Here is a 23,693-nt window from a genome sequence, read left to right on the forward strand (position 1 = left end):
TAGGATAGGATAATCAAGAGGTAAGCTAGATTCAGGTAATGACATTAGGTCATTCCTGATCATTGCACAGCAAACCCGATGAAAGTCTTAAACTACATCCTAGGTATAGCTGGTGTTCGCACTGGCCTATGAATGAATTGAAATGAAATACGAATGAATGAGTGAAGCAGACTCTGTGTTTGCTAAAGAAGGCTCCCTAGTTGAGGTCCCATATGTTGAGCCCTCATTTTGGAAAGTCTTAAGGTTAAGTCTATGATAATAAGGTCTCATGGTATATGAATGACTAATATGAAAGAAACTATGTGTTATATGTTATGTGATATGTGAAGATGTTATGTCTTGTGTGCAATACGATGATTATAATGATGCATGTCACTCTCATGGCATAACTTTCCTAATCTCATTTTAGCAAGTCCACTGACTTGACTTCTAAACATAATGTTGTTAGGAAAGAGCTCTTCTTCCTAACATCATGCATGTCCCTGGTGTGTGCTTGCATATAACAATACTTAGTATAAGTGTGTACTAATTCCATACGAACATCTACTTTTAGGTGCAGGCACAGGTGGACGCTAGAGCTACAGGTTCGTTGTTGCAGCTATCCGGACGTCAGTATTCATCCGGAGTTTGGTAGGTCCTCATGCTTTCGAGGATGCTACTGTTTTACATTCTAGCGTAGTTTTAGAGTTGAGTTAGTGGAGCATGTTCCACTAGCGTTTCTTTCCTGTTTTGGTTCAGACTTTGTATTGGTGCTATTTTGGCCGATATACAATTAATACTTAATGAATTATTTCTTTCAGTTGCTTATCTCTTAAATGTTAGATGGTTGATGATGAACGATTATGAAATGTTAAGAATGTTCAGCAAGTATGATTAAAGAATCAAAAATTTCAAATTTTCTGCTAAAATTAATCTATGTAAAGTAAGAATGACGTAAGTAGGCTTGTCTGCGACCTCTGAGAGGTCAACGACGCCGGTCTCGTCTGGGGTCTAGATTCCGGTGGTGACAAAGTTGGTATCAAAGCGCTAGGTTAAATTCCTAGAATAATGAGTTCACATCAACCACATTGAGTAGTTTCTAAGTCATGGTAGTGAAGTGCACCACTATCCTGGATTAGAGACTGCATGATGCGTAGGAAAGACTTCCCTTCTTCTGATCTTATTGTGCTTTTCCTGATGTTTGAATTCTTGGTGTTACGAACGTGTCTAACATCAACCTTGTTGTTTTCAGAGAATGAACACTTGGGGAACTAAGGGTCTGAGGACGGGAGCAGCAGCAGCTAGGGGTAATCAGAATCCACCCCAGGCTCCAGCTGAAGGAGTGGCCATGCCAGTTAACCCAGCTGGGTTGACTGATGCGGAGGTGAGGGCATCTCTAGCCCAGACGGCACAGGCCATCACGATGCAGGCCCAAGCTATGACTGCCCAAGTCAACCGGCAGGATGTTCTGAGGGAAAACCCACCGGTTCGCAGCATAGCTGACAGACTTTGAGACTTCACGAGGATGAATCCTCCAATTTTCACAGGGGCTAAGACTTCAGAAGATCCTCAGGAATTTATAGACGAGTTGCATAAGATACTGGTGGCCATGGGGGCCACTGATATTGAGAAGGCTGAGTTGGCTTCCTACCAGCTCAAAGATGTTGCACAGACTTGGTGCAAAATGTGGCGAGATAACCGTGTCCTAGGAGGGGTGCCAGTCACCTGGGAGCTGTTCAAGACAGAATTTTTGGAAAGGTTCTTCCCTAGAGAGATGAAAGAGGCCAAGGTTGAGGAGTTCATCAACCTCAAGCAAGGATCCATGACTGTTAGGGAGTATTCCCTGAAGTTTGTGAAGTTATCAAGGTATGCTACTCCCTTGGTTTCTACCAGCATGGAGGAGATGAGCAGATTCCTCACAGGAATCAATGGAGACCTAGAGGAGGATTGTCGGGCTGCGATGCTCCATGATAATATGGACCTTTCTAGATTAATGATGCATGTCCAGCAGGTAGAGGACAGCCGAAAGAGGAGAGGAGTACGTGATGTTAGGAGGCCTAGGCCTCAAGATCAGGCAGGTCCCAGCCATGGAGGCCATAGAAACAATTTTGGCATCCGCGAGCAGCCCAAATTCAAGAAGGGGCAAAGAGTGCTGGAAATTCTGACCCTCAGAGAAATACAACGCCTAGAGGAGGCAGACCCGAACCCAAGAGGGGCAATGGAGGTGAGATGCAGCGTCCAAGGAAGACTTGTACTAAGTGTGGCCGAACTCACCTTGGAGAATGTAGACAGGGCACTAATGCCTGTTTCGGTTGTGGTAAGAGTGGACACATGGTCATAGACTGTCCCCAGAACAGAGGTCCGGCTGGGGGTAATGCTCAGCCTAGTCCTACCCCACATAATGCAGCAGCAGCCGAGCCTCCGAAGAGGAACAAATTTTATGCCTTGAAAGGTAGGGAGGAGCAGGAGAAGTCCGCTGATGTGGTCACAGGTATGCTGCAAGTATTCTCAACTTCTGTTTATGCTTTACTTGATCCAGGGTCTACGCTTTCCTTTGTGACTCCTCTACTTGCCCTTACTTTTGAAGTACTACCTGAAGTCCTGCATGATCCTATAGTGGTTAGTACGCCTTTAGGAGAAAATGTGAAAGCTGATAGGGTATACCAGAATTGCCCAATAGTTGTGAGTGGCAGGGCTATGTGTGCAAACTTGATTGAGTTGCCCATGCATGATTTTGATATTATTCTTGGCATGGACTGGCTTCACAGCCATTATGCTTGCTTGGACTGTCGTAGTAGAGTGGTGAGGTTTCGTTTCCCTAATGAAGAAGAGTTAGTCTGGGAGGGGTACAATCCGACTCGCCCTAACCCCTTGATTTCAAATCTTAAGGCCAATAAAATGATGGCCAAAGGGTTACTATGTCATCTTGTGAGTGTTAATGACTTAGATCATGACGTTCCTTCCATAGACTCAGTGCATGTGGTAAATGAATTCCTAGATGTGTTTCCTGAAGATTTGCCTGGAGTCCCTCCCCTTCGAGAGATTGCCTTTGGTATCGACTTAGAACCTGATACTAAACCAATCTCAATTCCTCCTTATAGAATGGCTCCAGCAGAACTCAAGGAGTTGAAGCTGCAGTTAAAAGATCTCACTGATAAGGGTTTCATTCTGCCGAGCATATCCCCTTGGGGCGCTCCAGTGTTGTTTGTAAAGAAAAAGGATGGGACCCTTATAATGTGTATCGATTATCGGCAGCTCAACAAAGTCACTATAAAGAATAAGTATCCACTTCCCAGAATTGGTGATTTGTTCAATCAGCTCCAAGGGTCTAGTTTCTTCTCTAAGATTGATCTTCGTTCAGGGTATCATCAACTTAGGGTTAGGGATGGGGATGTCCCAAAAACAGCTTTTCGTACCCGTTATGGTCATTATGAGTTCTTGGTTATGTCATTCGGTCTCACGAATGCACCTGCTGCATTTATGGACCTCATGAACAGAGTCTTCCGTGAATACCTTGACTCTTTCGTCATAGTATTTATTGATGACATTCTTATCTACTCTAAGACCAAGGAGGAGCATGAACAACATTTGAGACTAACCTTGCAGGTACTTAGACAACATCAGTTGTATGCCAAATTCAGCAAGTGTGAATTCTGGCTGAGATCAGTGACCTTCCTGGGCCATGTTGTGTCCGATCAAGGTGTAGAAGTGGACCCCAGAAAGACTGAAGCAGTTAAGAAGTGGCCAAAGCCTCTTACACCCACCGATATCCGTAGCTTTCTGGGATTGGCTGGTTACTACCGCAGGTTTGTGGAGGGATTTTCTTCCATTGCTGCCCCACTTACAGCCTTGACAAAGAAGAAATCCAAGTATGAATGGACGGAGACTTGTGAGAAGAGTTTCCAGGAACTCAAGGACAGACTCACTTCAGCCCCAGTGCTTACTCTGCCTAAGAGTGACGAGAATTACACTGTCTATTGTGATGCATCTAGGGTTGGTTTGGGATGTGTTCTTATGCAGGCTGGTAAGGTGATAGCCTATGCTTCCAGACAGCTCAAGGTTCGTGAAAAGAATTATCCCACTCATGACTTGGAGTTGGCAGCTGTGGTGTTTGCATTGAAGCTGTGGAGGCATTATCTTTATGGAGTACATGTGGATGTGTTCACGGATCATAAGAGTCTCCAGTACGTGTTCACACAGAGGGAGCTGAATCTACGGCAACGCAGATGGTTGGAGCTGCTGAAGGATTATGACATGAATGTGTACTATCATCCAGGTAAGGCTAATGTTGTGGCTGATGCTTTGAGCAGGATGAGCATGGGGAGTACAGCCCACGTTGAGGATGAGAAGAAGGAGCTAGTGAAAAAGGTACACAGACTGGCCAGACTGGGTGTGCGGTTGGTTGACTCTACTAGTGGAGGTGTTTCAGTTCACCCTAGTTCTGAATCATCCCTGATAGTGGAAGTCAAAAAGGGTCAGCATCTTGATCCTGTGTTGATGGAGATGAAGGACTCAGTGTTGTTAAAAATGAATGAGTCTTTTGCTTTGGGAGATGATGGCATACTTAGATACCAGAACCGGTTGTGCGTACCAGATGTAGATGATTTACGGACCAAGATTGCTACAGAGGCCCATGGTTCCAGATATTCCATACATCCAGGTTCCAAAAAAATGTATCATGATCTTAAGCAGATTTATTGGTGGGATGGCATGAAGAAGGATATTGCTGACTATATGGCTAAGTGTCCTAATTGTCAGCAGGTTAAGGCAGAGCATCTTAAGCCTGGTGGTCTGACTCAGACTATTGAGGTTCCGACTTGGAAATGGGAGGCCATTAATATGGACTTCGTAGTTGGTCTTCCGAGGACTAGAAGGCAGCATGACTCTATATGGGTTATTGTGGACAGATTGACTAAGTCTGCCCACTTTATCCCTGTGAAGTCTACTTACAGGGCCGAGGATTACGCGAGACTCTACATTAATGAGATTGTGAGATGTCATGGGATTCCTTTGTCTATTATTTCAGATAGAGGAGCTCGGTTTACTTCGCATTTTTGGAGATCTTTCCAGAAAAGCTTAGGCACGCAGGTGAAACTTAGACTGCCTTTCATCCTCAGACAGATGGGCAGGCAGAGCGCACTATTCAGACATTGGAGGACATGTTGAGAGCGTGTGTGATTGACTTTAGAGGTAATTGGGATGACCATCTACCTTTGATAGAGTTCTCGTATAATAATAGCTATCACTCCAGCATTGGGATGGCACCATTTGAGGCATTGTATGGTAGGAGGTGTAGATCTCCAGTTGGGTGGTTCGTGGTTGGAGAGTCATCTATTTTGGGTCCAGAGATCATTAATGAGGCCTTGGAGAAAGTTAGAATGATTAGGGACAGGTTGGCTACCGCTTACAGCCGACAAAAGTCATATGCAGACAACAGAAAGCGACCCTTAGAATTTAACGTTGGTGACCAGGTTTACTTGAAGATATCGCCTATGAAAGGGGTGATGCGATTTGGTAGAAAAGGGAAGCTTAGTCCGAGGTATGTGGGGCCATATGAGATCCTACAGCGCGTGGGTGAGGTGGCCTATGAGTTAGCATTGCCTGCGGAGCTAGCTTCTGTTCATCCAGTCTTTCATGTCTCTATGTTGAAGAAGTGCCTAGGTGATCCAGCATCAATCCTACCTGTAGAAGGTTTGGGGGTTGGTGAAGACTTGTCCTATGAGGAAATACCTGTTGAGATCTTAGACAGATAGGTCAAGCGGCTGAGGAACAAGGAGATTGCCACAGTGAAGGTATTGTGGAGAAACCATCTTGTTGAGGGTGCTACGTGGGAGGCTGAGGCCGACATGAGATCCCGATATCCACATCTTTTCAATTCTTGAGGTTAGGCTCCCTACTCGTAAGACTATAGTTCCTTATCTCTTCGTATTTGTTGCTATTGGCTGATTGTACATAGCAATTAAGTTATGATCTGATTGGCATTATGAGGTGTAATGGTAGTGTCATTCGGGGATGAATGTTCCTAGGGGGGGATAATGTAACGATTCAAAAAAAAGAAAAGAAAATTATATAAATAAGAATAAATAGGTATTTAAGGGCATAATTGTCCTTTCACATTTTAAATGAATAAATAAATAAATAAAACAGATTTGTATTTATTTATTTTAAATGTTATTTGACTAATTCTTGAATTAGTCTCCTAATCCAAATAGTCCTCTCTCTCTCACGCTTCTTAACTCCCTCTCTCACGTTCTCCATCTTCCTCACATTATTTCTGCCAAAGCATCAACAGTTTTCATGCTTGAAGAACTAACAAAAAAATTTTAAGCAAAAGAAAAAGTAATCAAAACGTCAAGGCTAAGAGAGTTTTGTCGAGAGAGGTGTACGTTGAAGTGAATTGGGAGTGGTTTGGAGGAGTTTTCCGGGCAGCAACATTAAAGTTTGAACATCGATTAAGGTATGTGTTTTCTTCTCTCTTGAATCCTTTCCCAAGAGGTCCCTTACGATTCAAACTATTCATCTCGAAACTAAGGTTGTTCCCCGTTGCATGTCCCTGTCACTAGCTCCCGATGATCTTAGGTTGGGTATTCTTGTTGATAGAATTTAGGGATACTTGTTCGTGGTGATAATCTCGTTTCGAGTATGTGTTCATGATGATGTGATTATATTTTATGTCTTTCGGAAAGTATGAATGTATATATGTATGTATTTGTGCAAGATTTTGATCATGACTTTGAGTCTTTCTTTAGCATGTTAATAGATTTGCGATTACTCGTGTTTTATGTGTAATTAGAGGTTCTTAAAATCGTAATATTCACATGGTTGAAAGGCTATAAATTCTAGTCACAACAAATGATCAAATCATCCCCCTAAACTTGTCTTAAGAACATTAACGAATGTATAAGAAACATATGTTAAATTAACCCGTAAAAAGGATGTGAAAAATTATGGAGTAATGTCCAGAACCTGGAAATAAGTTTTAGACGCATTCTGGAAAATTTGAGCAAAAAACGAATTAAAAAAAATAGGTGAGGTCTTCAGGGATCGAATCCGAGACCTCACCAACACATGCCTTGATAAAATAATTAAAAAGGAGTGCTGAAGGCGGGGCTCGAACTGGGGACAGGGGACCGGCGAAATTCGCCAAGAAAAGAAATAAAAAAGGGGCTGGGGGGGATCGAACTCGCGACCCCAGCCACGCGCGAAAAAAAAAAGAGGATTAAAGAGGGAATGCTGGGGGCGGGGATCGAACCCGCGACCCCCAGCTATGCGCGAAAAAAATAAAAGGAGAGAAAAGGAACGCGAGGCGTGGGAATCGATCCCACGACCTCAGCGCTGAAGGGAAATGCGCAAATAATAACGTGAGGCTGTGGGGATTCGATCCCACAACCTCACTGCCACTCCCCTATTTAATAAAAAAAATAGAGGGGCTATGGGGGTTCGAACCCACCACCTCACAGCCTCCTCTTCAGCGAAAATGAGGGGAAAAATAAGGGGGGGGGGGATTGAATTAGAATTCTAATTAAAATAGAAAATTTATTACTTTATGAAAATGTTGAGATTTAATTTAGAGTTATAATGTTAAACTTCCGTATTGATACATAAGTCATACGTGAGTAAAATATTAACGAATAATGTTATCTACTTTGATCAAAAATCAAGATCTTGGTATATATACAAAATACATAAGTCTTGTAATACATAATCTTAGGAAAATAAGAATCACTTAACGAACTATAAATGAAGCCCCGTGGCTTGTATGTATAGACACATAAGTTTAACATACGTTCAAATTAAGTGAACCTAAGATATACGTAATGAAATGAAGAATGTGGTGACAACCATGATGTGAGGCTAATGTATATGATGAGAGCAATCTCAAATGAGCCTAAGTAAAGGTTACCAATACGTACTCACCAATGAGAGTTTAAGATAATGAAGAGATCAGTCTCTATGAACACTCTAATGAAAATATTGAGAGTAAAATACTTAATACAAATGATGAGATGAGAAATCATCTATTGAGCTATGATGTCCTTATACTAGAAGCCAACTTCCATGATGTACGAGTTGAACGTAATGGAACTTTATACCGAGCACCGATAGGCTAGCTATGAGCGGTGATGCCTTCTTTCGGGAAGGGCGGAGGTTCACGTAACTCTAATGAGATGAGACTGTCCGGCTTGCCGGGTATGGGTCTCCATACATCTCTTAGTCTTTGAACCTATATGGCCACTATAGGGATCTGACGGGGTTAAATTCCCATATACGCTAGCATGTTATTGAATCGCTTTGGCCAGTGATTCCACCTCTTTTCGGTGTGGGGAAGACACTGGATTTCATGATGCTCACATGATCTATGTCGGTTAAAGTTAAAGTTCCCAATGAATGAATGGGGCCAGCCTCAAATGAATCATATAAAGAAATGAATGATACCAAAGGTGTTAGGATAGGATAATCAAGAGGTAAGCTAGATTCAGGTAATGACATTAGGTCATTTCTGATCATTGCACAGCAAACCCGATGAAAGTCTTAAACTACATCCTAGGTATAGCTGGTGTTCGCACTGACCTATGAATGAATTGAAATGAAATACGAATGAATGAGTGAAGCAGACTCTGTGTTTGCTAAAGAAGGATCCCTAGTTGAGGTCCCATATGTTGAACCCTCATTTTGGAAAGTCTTAAGGTTAAGTCTATGATAATAAGGTCTCATGGTATATGAATGAATAATATGAAAGAAACTATGTGTTATATGTTATGTGATATGTGAAGATGTTATGTCTTGTGTGCAATACGATGATTATAATGATGCATGTCACTCTCATGGCATAACTTTCCTAATCTCATTTTAGCAAGTCCACTGACTTGACTTTTAAACATCATGTTGTTAGGAAAGAGCTCTTCTTCCTCATGCATGTCCCTGGTGTGTGCTTGCATATAACCATACTTAGTACAAGTGTGTACTAATTCCATACGAACATCTACTTTTAGGTGCAGGCACAGGTGGACGCTAGAGCTACAGGTTCGTTGTTTCAGCTATCCGGACGTCAGTATTCATCCGGAGTTTGGTAGGTCCTCATGCTTTCGAGGATGCTACTGTTTTACATTCTAGCGTAGTTTTAGAGTTGAGTTAGTGGAGCATGTTCCACTAGCGTTTCTTTCCTGTTTTGGTTCAGACTTTGTATTGGTGCTATTTTGGCCGATATACAATTAATACTTAATGAATTATTTCTTTCAGTTGCTTATCTCTTAAATGTTAGATGGTTGATGATGAACGATTACGAAATGTTAAGAATGTTCAGCAAGTATGATTAAAGAATCAAAAATTTCAAATTTTCTGCTAAAATTAATCTATGTAAAGTAAGAATGACGTACGTAGGCTTGTCTGCGACCTCTGAGAGGTCAACGACGCCGGTCTCGTCTGGGGTCTAGATTCCGGTCGTGACATTAACCCTTTACTGTTTATGGGTCTTACGGTTGTGTTCATTTCAACCATGAACACCTCCTGATTTCATGAGTGTATCGAGAATAGGCTTTTGACATAAAATTCTCTTTGAAGCGGCTTCCACTTCACATTCACAAAGGTGATTTCTAACCGTGTCATCTCGTAAATACACTATTTGATCAAATCTACCAAACTTAGCAAATCATTAAAAACTTTAAGCTTTATAACCTCATTGACAAGCCTTAAAGTCTTAACCTTGTTCCTTGTTCCTGAACATTGCCTTCATCATGAGAATGGATTGAGTTAATTGACAATGTCAAACCGTCAGCCACAACTTTGTTTTTCTCCTTGAATCTAGATCTTAGGATCTCCGGTCTGCTAGATAGAGTTACCGTCATGCTGACTTGTACTAAGCCGTAAACTCATTCCCTTAGATGATCTTTCAACTGCCTCTCTCACTAGGCCTTTCGTCAGTAAATCTGACACATTATCGCTTGACTTTACATAGTCAATTGTGATAATTCCACTAGAGAGCAGTTGTCTTACTATGTTATGTCTCCGTCGTATATGATGAGACTTCTTGTTGTACATAACGCTCACTGCCCTACCTATTGCTGCTTAACTATCGCAATGTATGAAAATAGGTCCAACAGGTTTGGGCCAGAATGAAATATCCACTAGGAAATTCCAGAGCCATTCAGTTTCTTCACCAGTCTTATCAGAAGCAATGAATTCAGATTCCATTGTGGAGCGAGCAATACATGTCTGTTTGGACAATTTTCAAGAGACTGCTCCTCCACAAAGTATGAACTCATAGCCACCCGTGAATTTTACATTATCTGACCTAGTGATCCAATTTGCATCACTATATCCTTCAATAACAGCAGAATATTTATTATAATGCAAAACATAATGTTGTGTATATTTTAAATAACCCAATACACGTTTCATTGCCATCTGGTGAGTTTGATTCGGATTACTAATGAAACAACCCAGGTTACTAATAGCACATGCTATATCTGATCGCGTACAATTCATAATATAGATTAAACTTTCCAACACTCTGGCATATTCCAATTGAGAGTCACTTTGACCTTCATTCTTTTTAAATGTACAGCTTAAATCAATAGGAGTTTCGACAACATTGAAATTCAAGTACTTGAACTTATCCAATACTTTTTCAATCTAATGAGATTAAGATAATGCTAGTTCCTGGGAAGTTTTGATAATCCTGACCCCTAAGATCAAATCAACAACTCCTAAGTCCTTCATATCGAACTGTTGGACAGCATGCGCTTAGTAGCACTTATATCGTAATGTCTTTACTCATTATTAACACGTCATTAACATACAAACAAACAATGACTTCATGATTCATAATATTTTTAGTGTAGACACATTTATCATATTCGTTAATCTTGAATCCATTTGCCAACATTGTTTGATCAGATTTAGCATATGTCATTGTTTGAGTGCTTGCTTGAGTCCATAACGTGACTTCACAAGTCGGCACATTTTCTTTTCTTTACCAGGAACTATAAACTCTTCAGGTTGTTCCATGTAAATTTCTTCCTCTAACTCTCCATTTAAGAAGGCTGTTTTTACATCCATTTGGTGGATTTTATGATCATCCACTGCTGCTAGTGCTATTAACATTATAACTCTAAATTAAATATCAACATCCTAATTGATGCTATCTTTGTTATTGCACTATAGACCTTATATAAGTCATTCTCTAAAGCACTCAAAATGTAGCCTTTACATAGGAAGTCTGTCTGTTTTCATGCTTCAATAATCATGAATTTTTCTTAGTCTGGCATATCATCAGCAGACATTGGAGTTTCTTCACTTGTACATTTCTGCAGACCAAGAGTGGTAAGCCAGAAAAATACTCGTTGCTGCGATCCTTTAAAATTCGCACCAGTGAATTTACTCGGTTTCTCTGTATTTGGTACAACTGTTCGGGTTGGTGCAGTAACAGCTATTGTAACACCGTTGTTTATCATTTTTGATAAACATAAATCGATACAGTCTTAGTAAGCAATAACTTATTGCAGACTTGAAGGAGTATAAAATCACGAAGATTTTATCTCCACTAGAAACACATATTAATATATAATAAAATAATTTCCTTAAGAATGTTGCCACTTTGTGTTTGAAAAATAGAATTACTAATTCTGATAAAATTATGCAGAAACACGAAGTAACTAAAATTTCCAGTATCAGTACAAAATATGAACAGAAATCAATTAATGAATAAATTAAAATCTGTAAAAACACGTACCAGAAAATTTTGAATAGGAAAAAGATCAAGTCCACTGAACTCACAGTATCCCATTAAGGAAATTATTCCCCTCTAGTATCCGAGGTTTGATTTGAAATATGACCTCCCAAGGTAAAATGATCTCAATCACTAGAGTGTAGATACCAAAAACTCTGGTGTCAGCTAACCAATCAACAACAGGAAAGTACACGAAGAAAATTTTAGTGCAGAAGAAGAAGAGACTTAGAAATTTGTAAGGAAATATTCTGATGAATAAGTGTTATATGTAGGCAAGAAGAACAGTTTCCGGAAGGTTGTAACCTTTTCAGAATTCACACAACCATTAATGAAAGTTTGCAACCTTTCAAATGGTACTGACTATTCCTGAAAGTTGCAACCTTTTACAACAGTCATGGCGGAAAATTTAAATAAAACGGGTCGCGCTCGGATCCAATTCGGGTCGGGTTAGTCAACTAAAAAGTTGAAACATTTCGGTTAATTTTCAATTTTTGTTATCAACTAATTAATTCAAAACATTTTTGGCCATGTAATTAATGTCAATTATTTGGCAAAGCCAAAGCCGAGATGAGCGACGACGGTGTGAGGGGTCCCTCTTTCCAACCCTTTTAACAATTAATAGGAGTGTTTCTATATTTAAACTCTCCTATTTTTTCTTTCCACCACCGATGAGGGACGAATGCTTTTTCATAGAGGACTTTTCAATTTGCCAACTCTAAGTTCTCAACTTTTCCAATTCCTCTCTTTTCCTGTATTTCCAATCAATTATTGCTATATACCCAACAATACCAACATTGCAACAAACGAAATTAAAAATTGAAAGAAATACCTGGTCAGAAGCAATAGATTAACTTTTTTCTAGATTTTTTGTCAAACACTTTGTGGATCTAGTAACTTCCTTTATCTTATAAACAAATTTAAACCAAATTATTACAAAATTGAAGATGAATGCATATAGCACATGCATGTATTCATTAGCTGATAGCACATGCATGTATACAATACTAGCGAGAAAGAGATATCAAAATTTGAATCCGTCGTACGTAGCCATGGAAGGAGGCGTGCTGATACTTGAGAGAAATTTGGTGAATCTAAAGGCTAGCATTTAAAATTTGGATAGAGAATGTTTGGAAATTTTATTTAATTCAAAAGGATTTTGGTTATATTTTTAAATTTTTTAAAGTAATTATCATTAAAGCTTAGACTAATTGTCGGTAAAGGGTCAATTTTTACCGTCAAAACGTCAATTGCCATTAATAGTTGATATTATTGCCGCTAAATCCTTAATTTGTTGTAGGGAACACCCATTTGTTTTTAATTCTTTTGGACACCATCAAACTTATTGTTTTTATGTAAAGCAAAATAAAACTAATTTGAATTCGAAATTAATTGATCGAGAAAAAATTGAATGATTTTTCATCCTAGATAGGAGAAAAGAACCGAAGAAGCGGAAGCAAGATCCAGAAAGAGGAGGTTGAAGAGGAAGAAGAACCAAGCAAAGGAAAGTAGTACTCCTTTCTTTTTCAAGTTACTAAATATTGAGTATCAATTAAATATTTAAAGAAGAGGAGTTTTAAAAAATGAATATAGTTTGGACTTAATTAAAGATCTATAACAAAATAATTTGTTTAATTACGTATTATAGTTCTATATTTGTAAAGGAGAGAGACGAGCAAAATTTGAAATATCGAGGAGAGAGGCGAGCGAAAGCTGGAGAGGAGAGGAAAGGAGAGAGGTGAGCAAAACATGGAAGAGAGGAGAGAGGCGAGAGAGGATGAATGCATATTGTATTCATTGTATCACAAATACAATTAATACAAATACAATTGATACGTAAAAATATAGTTGTCTGAATATAATTTTCTTAGCTAGATTTGATTGAATACAAATAATACGCAATACATTTGACAGATAGCATGAATCCTATTGTATTTGTTGTATCATGTTTCTAATTTCATTATAAATACAATTAATTTGTACCATAGATCAAATAATATTGTAATTTGTATCGATTGTATTAATAAACACAATTTGTATCGACTTGACAGAATAATTGATATAAAATATATTTAATTGATGTATAATACAAATATAACTAATATGAAATACAAATATATTTGATAAATAATACAAAATATAATTATCCTATTATATAGAATATTTTTAGGACAGAGAGAGAAAGAGGGGCCAGGGGGACAAGAGAGAGGGCAGTGGAATGAGAGAGCAGAGAAAAATTTGCTATAAAATCTTATCTATAGCTATAAATTATAATTATTTTACATTATCATGATCTATCATATATACATATATCACGTTCGTAATTCTCCTTTTAAAAAATGACTACAAGTTAAAACTAAAAACTTTGAAGTTCTCTCTCTATATGGATGCTGCGTAGATTCAGTATAACACACCAAAAAAAAAGAAGAAGAAGAAATTCATCCTATAATGTCCAAAACAGGGGAGGACATTTTCAGTATAACACTCCAATTTTACTTGAACATTTTCCTTGTAATCACTTTCAAGTATTTATTTTCATTAAGTAAAAAGTTACCACTTCCTCCAGCTCCATTCTCATGGCCATTAATTGGAAACATTTTCCAAGTCGACCGAAGACGTCCTCATGCCTCTTTTAGCAAAGCTAGCTCAAGTTCATGCCCCTGATTTAATGTCCATAAGGTTCAGTACACGTTTCGTGGTCATGGCTTCATCCCCTGTTGTTGCTGCTGAGGTTCTCAAAACCAACTATCGTATGCTCTCAGGACGATACCTTTCTCCTTCATACTGAGTCCAGGGATGGAGACTTCACAATTTTTCACCCGAGTAATGTGATGATTATTGAAAAAGTATTTAGGGCAGAGCTTGAGAAATGTGATGATTATTGGAAAAGTATTTAGGGCAGAGCTTTTCAATTCAAAAGCTAAGGTAAGTATGAGGTAGAAGAAAATTGCAGAAATGATGCAACATTTGGTTGTTAAACAAGGTCAAGTGGTTAAGATAAGGGGGCGTGGTGTCTGTGACAACTTTCAGTGCAATTGGTTTAATTTGATTCTTTCAAAAGATTTAATGGATTATGAAGGAAATGGTGTAGGCAAAAGAATGAGAGGGTACAAGCATGGTTAGGTATACAAAGACGTTTGTTACTCCGCAGTTAGCAGATTATTTGTATCCGCATTTTTAGTCGGGATTCCCTAATAATTAAGAAACTTATGGTTTTGTTTGATAACATTTGTAATTTTTTACATGACAGAAGAAGTGGAGTTAGTATACTGCCTTCTTCGGGTAATATAGATTCTATGGTTACACAGATGGATGCATTGCTTGTGGTGTTTTACTTTTAACATGTTTTTATCTATTTTTTCAGGAGACATTTGGAGTTGGTACAGAGTCTACGACTGCTACAAGTGAATGGATGCTTGTCCTGTCCAACTTGTAAGAATTGCCTCAAAAAAACACTCCGCAATGAAATAATGTTGTAAACTAATATGACTTACCAAACTTGGAAGGAGACAGTAAGGTTGCACCGTACAGAATTCCGAAAGACACACATATGCGAGGGATCCTAAGAATTGGGATGATTCAAACTCGAAATATTTATCAATTCAAAAAGGGAGATATTTTAAGTCTATTCCGTGTGGTTCAGGAAGGAGAGTGTGTGTTGGCTTCCAGGTTTGTGCCCTTAGTTGTTGCTTCTTTGATCCATGGGTTTGATTGGATTTTTCCAAATGACATGGATCCAGCTCATATTCACAGGAATGAGATTTTGGTAATCACAATGTTTAAGAATGGTCCACTTGATCTTGTCATTCCTAAATTGAGGAAAAAAGTGAGGGAATTTTTTATTTTTTTTGGATAATGTAAAACTCACTATCACTACATATGCTATGTGATTTGTTTCTTCTTTTTCCGCCCTGACAGGATTTTCCACTCATTCTACATGGAATCCTCAACCAACCAATTGATGATGGAGGTGACTCAAGTAGTCGTCATGTGTTTGTTTACAAATTTATCTTAGTATTTTTTACTTATTGTTATAGATGGTAATAAATAAATTAATAATTACTCACTCAAATAACTTTTTCAATTTCTATTATAGGGATAGCTAAGATAAAGATCCGATCAAAAATGTTCAATAACCTTATAGATTTATGTCATGTGTACTATATAATAATTTATAATTGAGATTCATTTAAATTATATACTCATTATAATAATAGCTAATAAAAATAACAAAGTTATCAAGTTTTTATTTTGTTAAAACTATCAAATAAAGTAATTAAGTGTATCAAGCTAATATTTTCAAGAAAAAAATTGAGATTGACGGGAATATGCGAAATTTCTGATTTTTTACCCGCCAAACTTCTTCGTAGTAATTTCACACATGTTTTCTCCAACTTCTAAAGTAATCTCCAAAAATAGATCAAACTTAAAAGCATCATTGAGTTCTAAATAGTAATTCAATTGAATACCATGATAGTTCCTTTTTTTAAAAAAAACTTATTTGGAGGTTTTCGAATAATTATAAAAATATATTTACTCAGATTCTTTACAAGTGTCGAATTCCTTAAAATTAGAATAATTTAAAAAATTCAATATAAGTACGAGGTTTGACAGGTAAAAAAGTCATGAAGTCTGCATATTCCCGCCAGTCTTATTTTTTCTTGAAAATATAAGCTAGGGTACACTTAATTATTTTATTTGATAGTTTTTAAAAAATAAAAATAATTGACGGTTTTGTTATTGTTTTATTATTAAAATTAGTATATAATTTAAATGGATCTCAACCATATATTATTATATAGTACACATGGCATAAATCTATAAGGTTATTGAACATTACTTGATTTAAATTATACTTGACCAGATCTTTATCCCTATTATACTGCCCCTCTCAGGCCCATGATTGTTTTATCCTTACTGACAAGGATTTTCACATAAAAATTTGTGTCCTTGTTGTTCTTTTAATTCTTGGTGCAATAATCGTATCTCAATAATACATTGTTATTATGCTATTATTATCGTAAATAATTTTAATTCATAATTTGTATTTATCTTAAAAAATTTCTTCAAAATATATAAAAGTTACTAATTTATAACTCAGTAATTTCAAAGGATCAAAATTAGAAAACCATTAGCGTTAAGTTATGGCTCCACCGTCTTGTCATGGGACAAGAGTATAGGATGAGAGTAGCTGGCTTGTTTTGATTTTTTTTCACTTAGTGTTAGATATCTATAGAAGAATGAAAGAGTTAGTTAAGGAGTCAACGAATTAGTTAAGAAGTTAGTTATACTGTTAAGACAAGTTGGTGCAGTTTAATTGTCAGTTTTAATAAGCTGTAAGTATGAGATTGGATTAGCTTCTTATTTTTATCTATAAAAAGAGAAAATACATAAAGACACCATCGAAGTTGTCTCATATTTGCATAAAGACACCTAAACTTTTAAAGTGTCCTATCACCCCACTAAAAAATTATATATCGTTGTAAATTGACCATTTTTACCTATTAACTCACCTGGGTTGTTTACACGCACGTTAGGCGCGTCATGGGCAATTTTTTATTTTTATTTATCAGTTTAAAACAACCACATTTCTTTAATATTAATTATTTAATCAATTTTCGTATCTTCCCCAATTTAAACTCAAAAATAGCCGTTGGTAGCCCTAAAATTTTGATTTCCATGGCAAGAACAATATTGGTGCTCTCTTTTTGACGACTTCATCATCTTCCTCAAGAAAATAAGGTAGGAATTCGTCTTTTCTCTTTTAATTTCCAGTAGAAACGTTAATTTGAAGTTTTTTATGGTTGAATTTCTTCTCAATTCTGTGATTAGTTTTTGATTGAAAATGTCAAATGTAATGTTGAATCGTATGTGTAATGATGAGAATGATCCGATGTTGCGAGTGAAACTGCGATGCAAACATGGTGACTTACTATCAATGCAAACTTCATAGTCGGAGCATAACCCAGCTCGAAGATTTTGGTCTTGTCCACGCTATCATGTATGTTTACTAATTCTTTTATGGAGATCTTTTGTTTATGTATTTTTCTTTAATTTGTGTATTGCGTATTTTAAGAGGATGCGTGCAACTTCTTTAGTTGGAGGAATCATTAAGAAGTTGATATACGATTCAAGTATGTTATTTCGAGATTAGCAAAGAGAATTAAGGATTTGGAAGAAGTTTTGAGATCTTATGAAAGTCGTGTTAAAAGTAACCAAGTCATGATGAAGGAGAAAAACAAGGGCAAATGTTGTAACTTGAAGCTAATCGTCTTGATCATTATTGTGTGTTTTCTATGTTTAACTCTAACCAAGAATGTGAAGGATGGAAGTTGTAGGTGTGTGCAACCAAAATTGCCATAGACATGTTTAGTTACTTTCGAATTTTTGAAATTGTAGGTGTGTGTACCTAGAAGCTAATTGTCTTGATCTTGCTAGTTGTAGGTGTGTGTAACTTGAAGGATAGAATTTGTTGAATGTTCAAGTTATTGTTGTTCTTTGTTGTCGAAATTGTTATGATTTGAATAATTAGTTAATGTATTTGGTTCTCTTATCTATATTATCGTGACAATCATTTGAGAAACTTCAAAAATATTTCAATTACAATTAAAAAGGCAATAACAAAATTGACTAAAAAGAAGACTTCATAATCGTGTTTGATTACAACCATTCAAGTTTGTTTGGTTACACGCAAAACTGAGTTTGTTTTCAATAAAAAACAATACAAAAATATGCATAGTTAAATTTTGTTTGTCAAAATGAACAAGACAACATCAAAATGCCCTACTTCCATGGCACAGAAGTCTTCCTACTTGAAGTTGTTTAACCTTGACTATTAGCAGCATTAGCAACAGCTACAGATCTAGTTTGGATAACCTTTTCAGCCCTCATTCTTTCTAGGTTGCTACTGGTAATAGTTTTTTCCCCTTCCATTTGAATCCACGTACTGGTGTGTAGTCAATATCACCAGTGACAACATCATCCCTCTTTGTAATTTTTGTACCAGTATTGATGACTCTTCTACTTGGCAATCCAGGCTGCTTAGTCAAATAAATACACACTCAAATATTAGACAATTAGGTTTGCAATGACAATTGTAAACTTGCATTGATAGTTGTAAACTTACATTGAGAGTTGTAAATTCATCTTCAGCTTGGCATATTGCAACACCTACCATTCTTGGCCTTTTAAAAGGTCTTGTTTGTCCTCCACTGGTGTCCTCATGTTCTACTGGTCTCTTCCCTCTTCCTAAGCCTCCTCCACTGCAGTTTGCTTTAGAACTAGTTTGACTATGTTGAGTCATTCCTCTTCCTCTACTTAGTCCTTCATTCACATTTCTTTCTTGAGCCATTTCTCTCTCTGATCTTGCTCCTCTACCTGTACCTCTAGCTCTACCTCTACCATTTACAGTCTGAACTTTGAGATAAAAATATTAAAGCATATTTATATTATCTGACAATGATATAATAATTAGATATATTACCTTTGTGTTTATAACATTTCCATGTGATTGAGCTGGAACACCTCTGCCACTTGCTCTTCCTCTTGTTGCTCTTCTTCTTGTTTCTCTTCCTGTGCCTTTTTCTCTACCACTTTCAGTAGCCTGTATATTAATATATCAATACATATACATCCACATATAACATACGTTTGAGAGTAACAAATAAAAGTACTCGTGTCTGAGAAAATGATTCAGATGACTGACTTGGACCAGTACTTCTTGCCTGAGAACATGGTTCAGTTGATTGACTTGGACCAGCTTGGTTTCTTGTAGGACATCCTCTTTTATTGTGTCCTTGTGTGCCGCATTTGCTACAAGTTATTACAGCACCTCTTTTGCTCAACTTTCCAGTTTTTCTGCTTTCATCTGCTTTTTTTCTTCTAACCTTACCTGGTCTTCCAGGCAACTTTATGATCTTTGGTGGCTTTACAGTCAGATTATTTGAGGTTGGCCACAATTTCATGTTATTCATTAGCTGAATAAAATGGGCATATGTGTTGAGGTAGGTCTCCTTGCTATAACAGCTAGCCACATAATGGATTGGTTCCAAATTTTTGTAATGAAGGGCAGCAACACCATGAGGACAAGGAATTCCCCTGAGCTTCCAGGATCTGCAACTACACCTCCTATTAATAATGTCCACAGTGCTTGGAAATCGATGGTGTTTAATCTCAAAACCTCTTTCTCCATTCCAAGTCAAGTTACATTGCATAGACTTTTGAATGTTTTCTTGCAAAATCTTCAAAGAAATAAGAGATATATTAGTGATCCAAGTGTTTAAGAACTCTCTCAAATCGCCAAATCTTTTCATCATCTTCACCCTTATCTCCTCAAGCATTGTAATGATGGTTTTATACCTTGCAGACACTATCCAAGCATTAAAGCTTTCTGCCATATTGTTGTCCACAACATCACATTTGCTATATTCTTCAAAATACTTCTTGCACCATGTATTGAAATTGTACCATAAAAGATTATCCAAACCTTCTTGTCCTAATTTCCTCATTGTCTCTATATTGTCCTTCATCTCAGCTTCAAATGTGAATTTAGAAATCCTCCAAAACACTCTTCTTCCTTCAACTCCTTTCCAACTTTTTGACCAATTTGTAAGAACATGTCTTGCACATTTTCTGTGTTCAACAAGTGGCAATAAAGTATCCACAATAATTTCTAGTGCCTAACAAACCAACATAACAGAAAAATAATAAATTAAAGTGCAAAACTCAACAACAATAAAATAGTAAGATGGATATCAGTAATTACCTTTTGCATATCACTAATGATGGATAGTTGGTGCCCTTCTCCAATTTCAAGATCATTGTTCATTAGTTCAAGAAACCATGTCCAGGTATACTGATTCTCAACCTCAACAACTGCCCAAGAAATAGGGAGCATTTGGTTGTTTTCATCTCTACAAACTGCCACTAACAACTGGCCTTTACACACACCTTTGAGAAAACACCCATCAAAACCAATCAAGCTCCTAGCATCTTCAAAAAATGCTTTCTTTAAAGCATTGAAGCAAACATAAAATCCTTCAAAAATTTTCTGCCCAGTTTCAGAATCTTCGCCAACCTTTACTACACAAGTACTATCTGGATTACTCCTTAATATTTCATCTCTATAAAAAAAATCCTACCATACTCCATAATGTGATCACCCATGATCTCTTGTAACACTCTAGTCCTAGCTCTTCTCACTGTTGTCCTACCAACATTAATATCCAACTCCTTTCTAATAATGTCCTACAACAAGACAATGTTGATGTTTGGCTGTTGAGTTATTCTTCTTTGTATTGGTGGCCAAAAACTTTGAGTTGCACATGTAGTTATGAGTTGATGTGAAACATTTATGGATAGGGTTGTATGTTTTAACAATGAAATCTCCACTAGTTCTATCCTTACTTGCACACAACAACCAAGGACAACTCTCTTTACAACATCTCACTCTAACTCTGCCAGGCTCATTTACATATTTTTCAATTTGAATATGTTCTTGGATTGCATATCTTGTCACTGCAACTCTAAATTCTTCAATAGTTCAAAAAACTAGTCCTGATTCCCAAATAGTCTTTTCAGTAGTTGTATCAAACACAACTCTATTTGGGGTTTTCTTCCTTCTAACAGGTTTATGCACTACTTGATCAACCTCTTCACCATCTATTTCAAAGCTACGAACTTCATCACTTATATAATAAGGTTCATCATCTCCTAGCTTACAACCTAAGCTTTTCCTAATACCATTATTTGTCTCATCATACCTTATATCTAGACCTTTCTCATTAACATTAATCTGATCTGAAGTAGTTCCCCTACTTCTCCTTTGTGACCTTTTGAAATGCCTCTTGGTTGCCTTTATATCTACATACTCTTTATGAACATCACTATCAACCTCAATATCTTCACTAGTATCCCCTTCAGATCCTGATTCATCTTCCACTTCATCATCGGCTGAATCATTATATATTATAGGATAATGAGATGAAGAGGAGGCATAATAGAAGGATATGGTGGAGGCACAGTAGAAGAAGGAGACACAATAGAAGGAGATGGTGGAGGCACAGTAAAAGACTGAGCTTCAAATGGACTGCTGGAAGTTTTATAAGGACCAGTTGTAGGGATGGAAGGAAAAGTAGAAGTAGAAGGCTAATTATTAGGGTTAGAAGTCTTGTTAAAAGATTTCTCACCTACCCCAATTTCAGTCACAAGGGGGACAAACTCCAATTCAAGTGGGGCCTTATTAGCTTCACTAACCCCATGAAAAACATACACCTCCACTGTATCCCCATCATTTATCATATTGAAAAGGTCACATATAACCTTATCATTATCAACAAGGACCAATAACCCATCCCACTTGATGAAAAAATCACAATCTATTGTATAATATAGTTCCTTTATGTAGTCCCTCAACTCAAAATAAGACATCCTATCAACATCTATATCTAGGAATTCTGTAACATGCCCCCCAATATATTTAGGTGGTGGACCAAATTCTATTCCCCCCCCATGATACCATCTTAAAGTTATTAGAGTAAAAACCATCATGAAAAAGCATGTAACAACAACAAACACAATTCAAACACACATTTCAATAACTAACTCTAACAAGTTGTACACAACAAACATAATCATTAACAAACAACAACAGCAGAAACACTAACTAACAAAAGTAGAAAAAAGCACTAACATTTAGCTCTAAGAGTACTAACAGAACAAAAACACTAACAATAGCAGTTGATAATGTACAAATTGAAGTCTACAAATGTATAAGAGATAAATAATAAGATTCGAACTAAGTGGATAACATCTAACCCTAACCTAAAACACAATCACAAAACCCTAATCACTAACAGTCGCACTAAGTTAATAACACAATACCCTACACTAACTAAGTCGATTACCCAACATACTTAAAAATATCCTAATAATGGCAACTGTAGGAGGTCGATTTTAACAATTCTACACTATAATAATCCATAAAATCAGAATAATAAAAAAAAGTGAAGATTTTAGATTCCTAACCTGTTAAACCTTCAATCTCCAAGAATCTTCACAAATAAACATCAACAACGATCAACAATGATCAACAACGAGATTATCAACAACAACACTATCGTCAACAGCAACACTATGTATTTTGTTTGATTTTAGGGAAAAGTTGAGAAATGAAATGAAAAGGAGTTCACGATTTTCTTCAAAAAAAAGGGTCGGGTCGGGTTACCTAGAGAGTGAGCAACACGCACACTACATAGACGATGGAAGGAGTAAAAATGGTCAATTTACAACAATATATAGTTGTTTAGTGGGGTGATAGGACACTTTAAAAGTTTAGGTGTCATTATGCAAATATGGGACAACTTCGATGGTGTCTTTATGTCTTTTCTCCTATAAATATTATTCAATACATTGTAATGTTACTACTAAAAAAACAGTGAATATCGACCAAAAAATTAACGACCTTAAATGATGTTGGTAATTTTCGACCTCCGGAGTTCAGTATTGTTAAAAATAATAAAACTAGTTAGTTTTTAGGCAAAATAAGGAGAGAAAAAATTCCGACCTCAAACGATCGATATTTTTCGCGGAAAAAATTAATTGCAATAAAAAACAACTTCTTGACGTCGAAATTAAATAAAATAAATGAATAAACATACATTATTTTTGGTATTTTTATTTCATCAATATCCAAATACCAACATCATGAGGTCTGTATTTTTATTTCATTCAAATACTGACATCATGAAGTCGGTGTTTCATCCAAATCCTGACATCATGAAGTCGATATTTTTATTTCATCCAAATACCGACCTCATGAAGTCGGTATTTTTTCTTCATCCAAATATCAACCTAATGAGGTCGGTATTTTTTCTTCATCTAAATACCGACCTCATGAGATTGGTATTTATCTTTCATCTGAATACCGACCTAATAAGGTCGGTATTTTTATTTCATCCATATCCAATTACCGACATATGAGGTCGATATT

General features: G+C 36.9%; 1 protein-coding gene and 1 long non-coding RNA gene across 2 annotated transcripts; both read left to right on the plus strand.

Annotated features, from left to right (window-relative positions):
- The first annotated feature begins 1,504 nt into the window (after positions 1–1,504).
- LOC138349312 (uncharacterized) lies at positions 1,505–2,168 on the plus strand. Its single transcript, XM_069299633.1, has 2 exons — positions 1,505–2,057; positions 2,152–2,168. Exons 1-2 carry the CDS (start codon positions 1,505–1,507, stop codon positions 2,166–2,168), a joined length of 570 nt encoding a protein of 189 aa, XP_069155734.1.
- An 11,832-nt stretch (positions 2,169–14,000) lies between these two features.
- On the plus strand, positions 14,001–15,619 carry LOC112941675 (uncharacterized). Its single transcript, XR_003247162.2, has 2 exons — positions 14,001–14,986; positions 15,069–15,619. It is a non-coding gene; the product is annotated as an uncharacterized lncRNA (long non-coding RNA).
- The last annotated feature ends 8,074 nt before the right edge of the window (positions 15,620–23,693 follow it).

Source organism: Solanum lycopersicum, chromosome 6 (genome assembly GCF_036512215.1).
Source record: "Solanum lycopersicum chromosome 6, SLM_r2.1".
NCBI classification, from domain to species: domain Eukaryota; kingdom Viridiplantae; phylum Streptophyta; class Magnoliopsida; order Solanales; family Solanaceae; genus Solanum; species Solanum lycopersicum.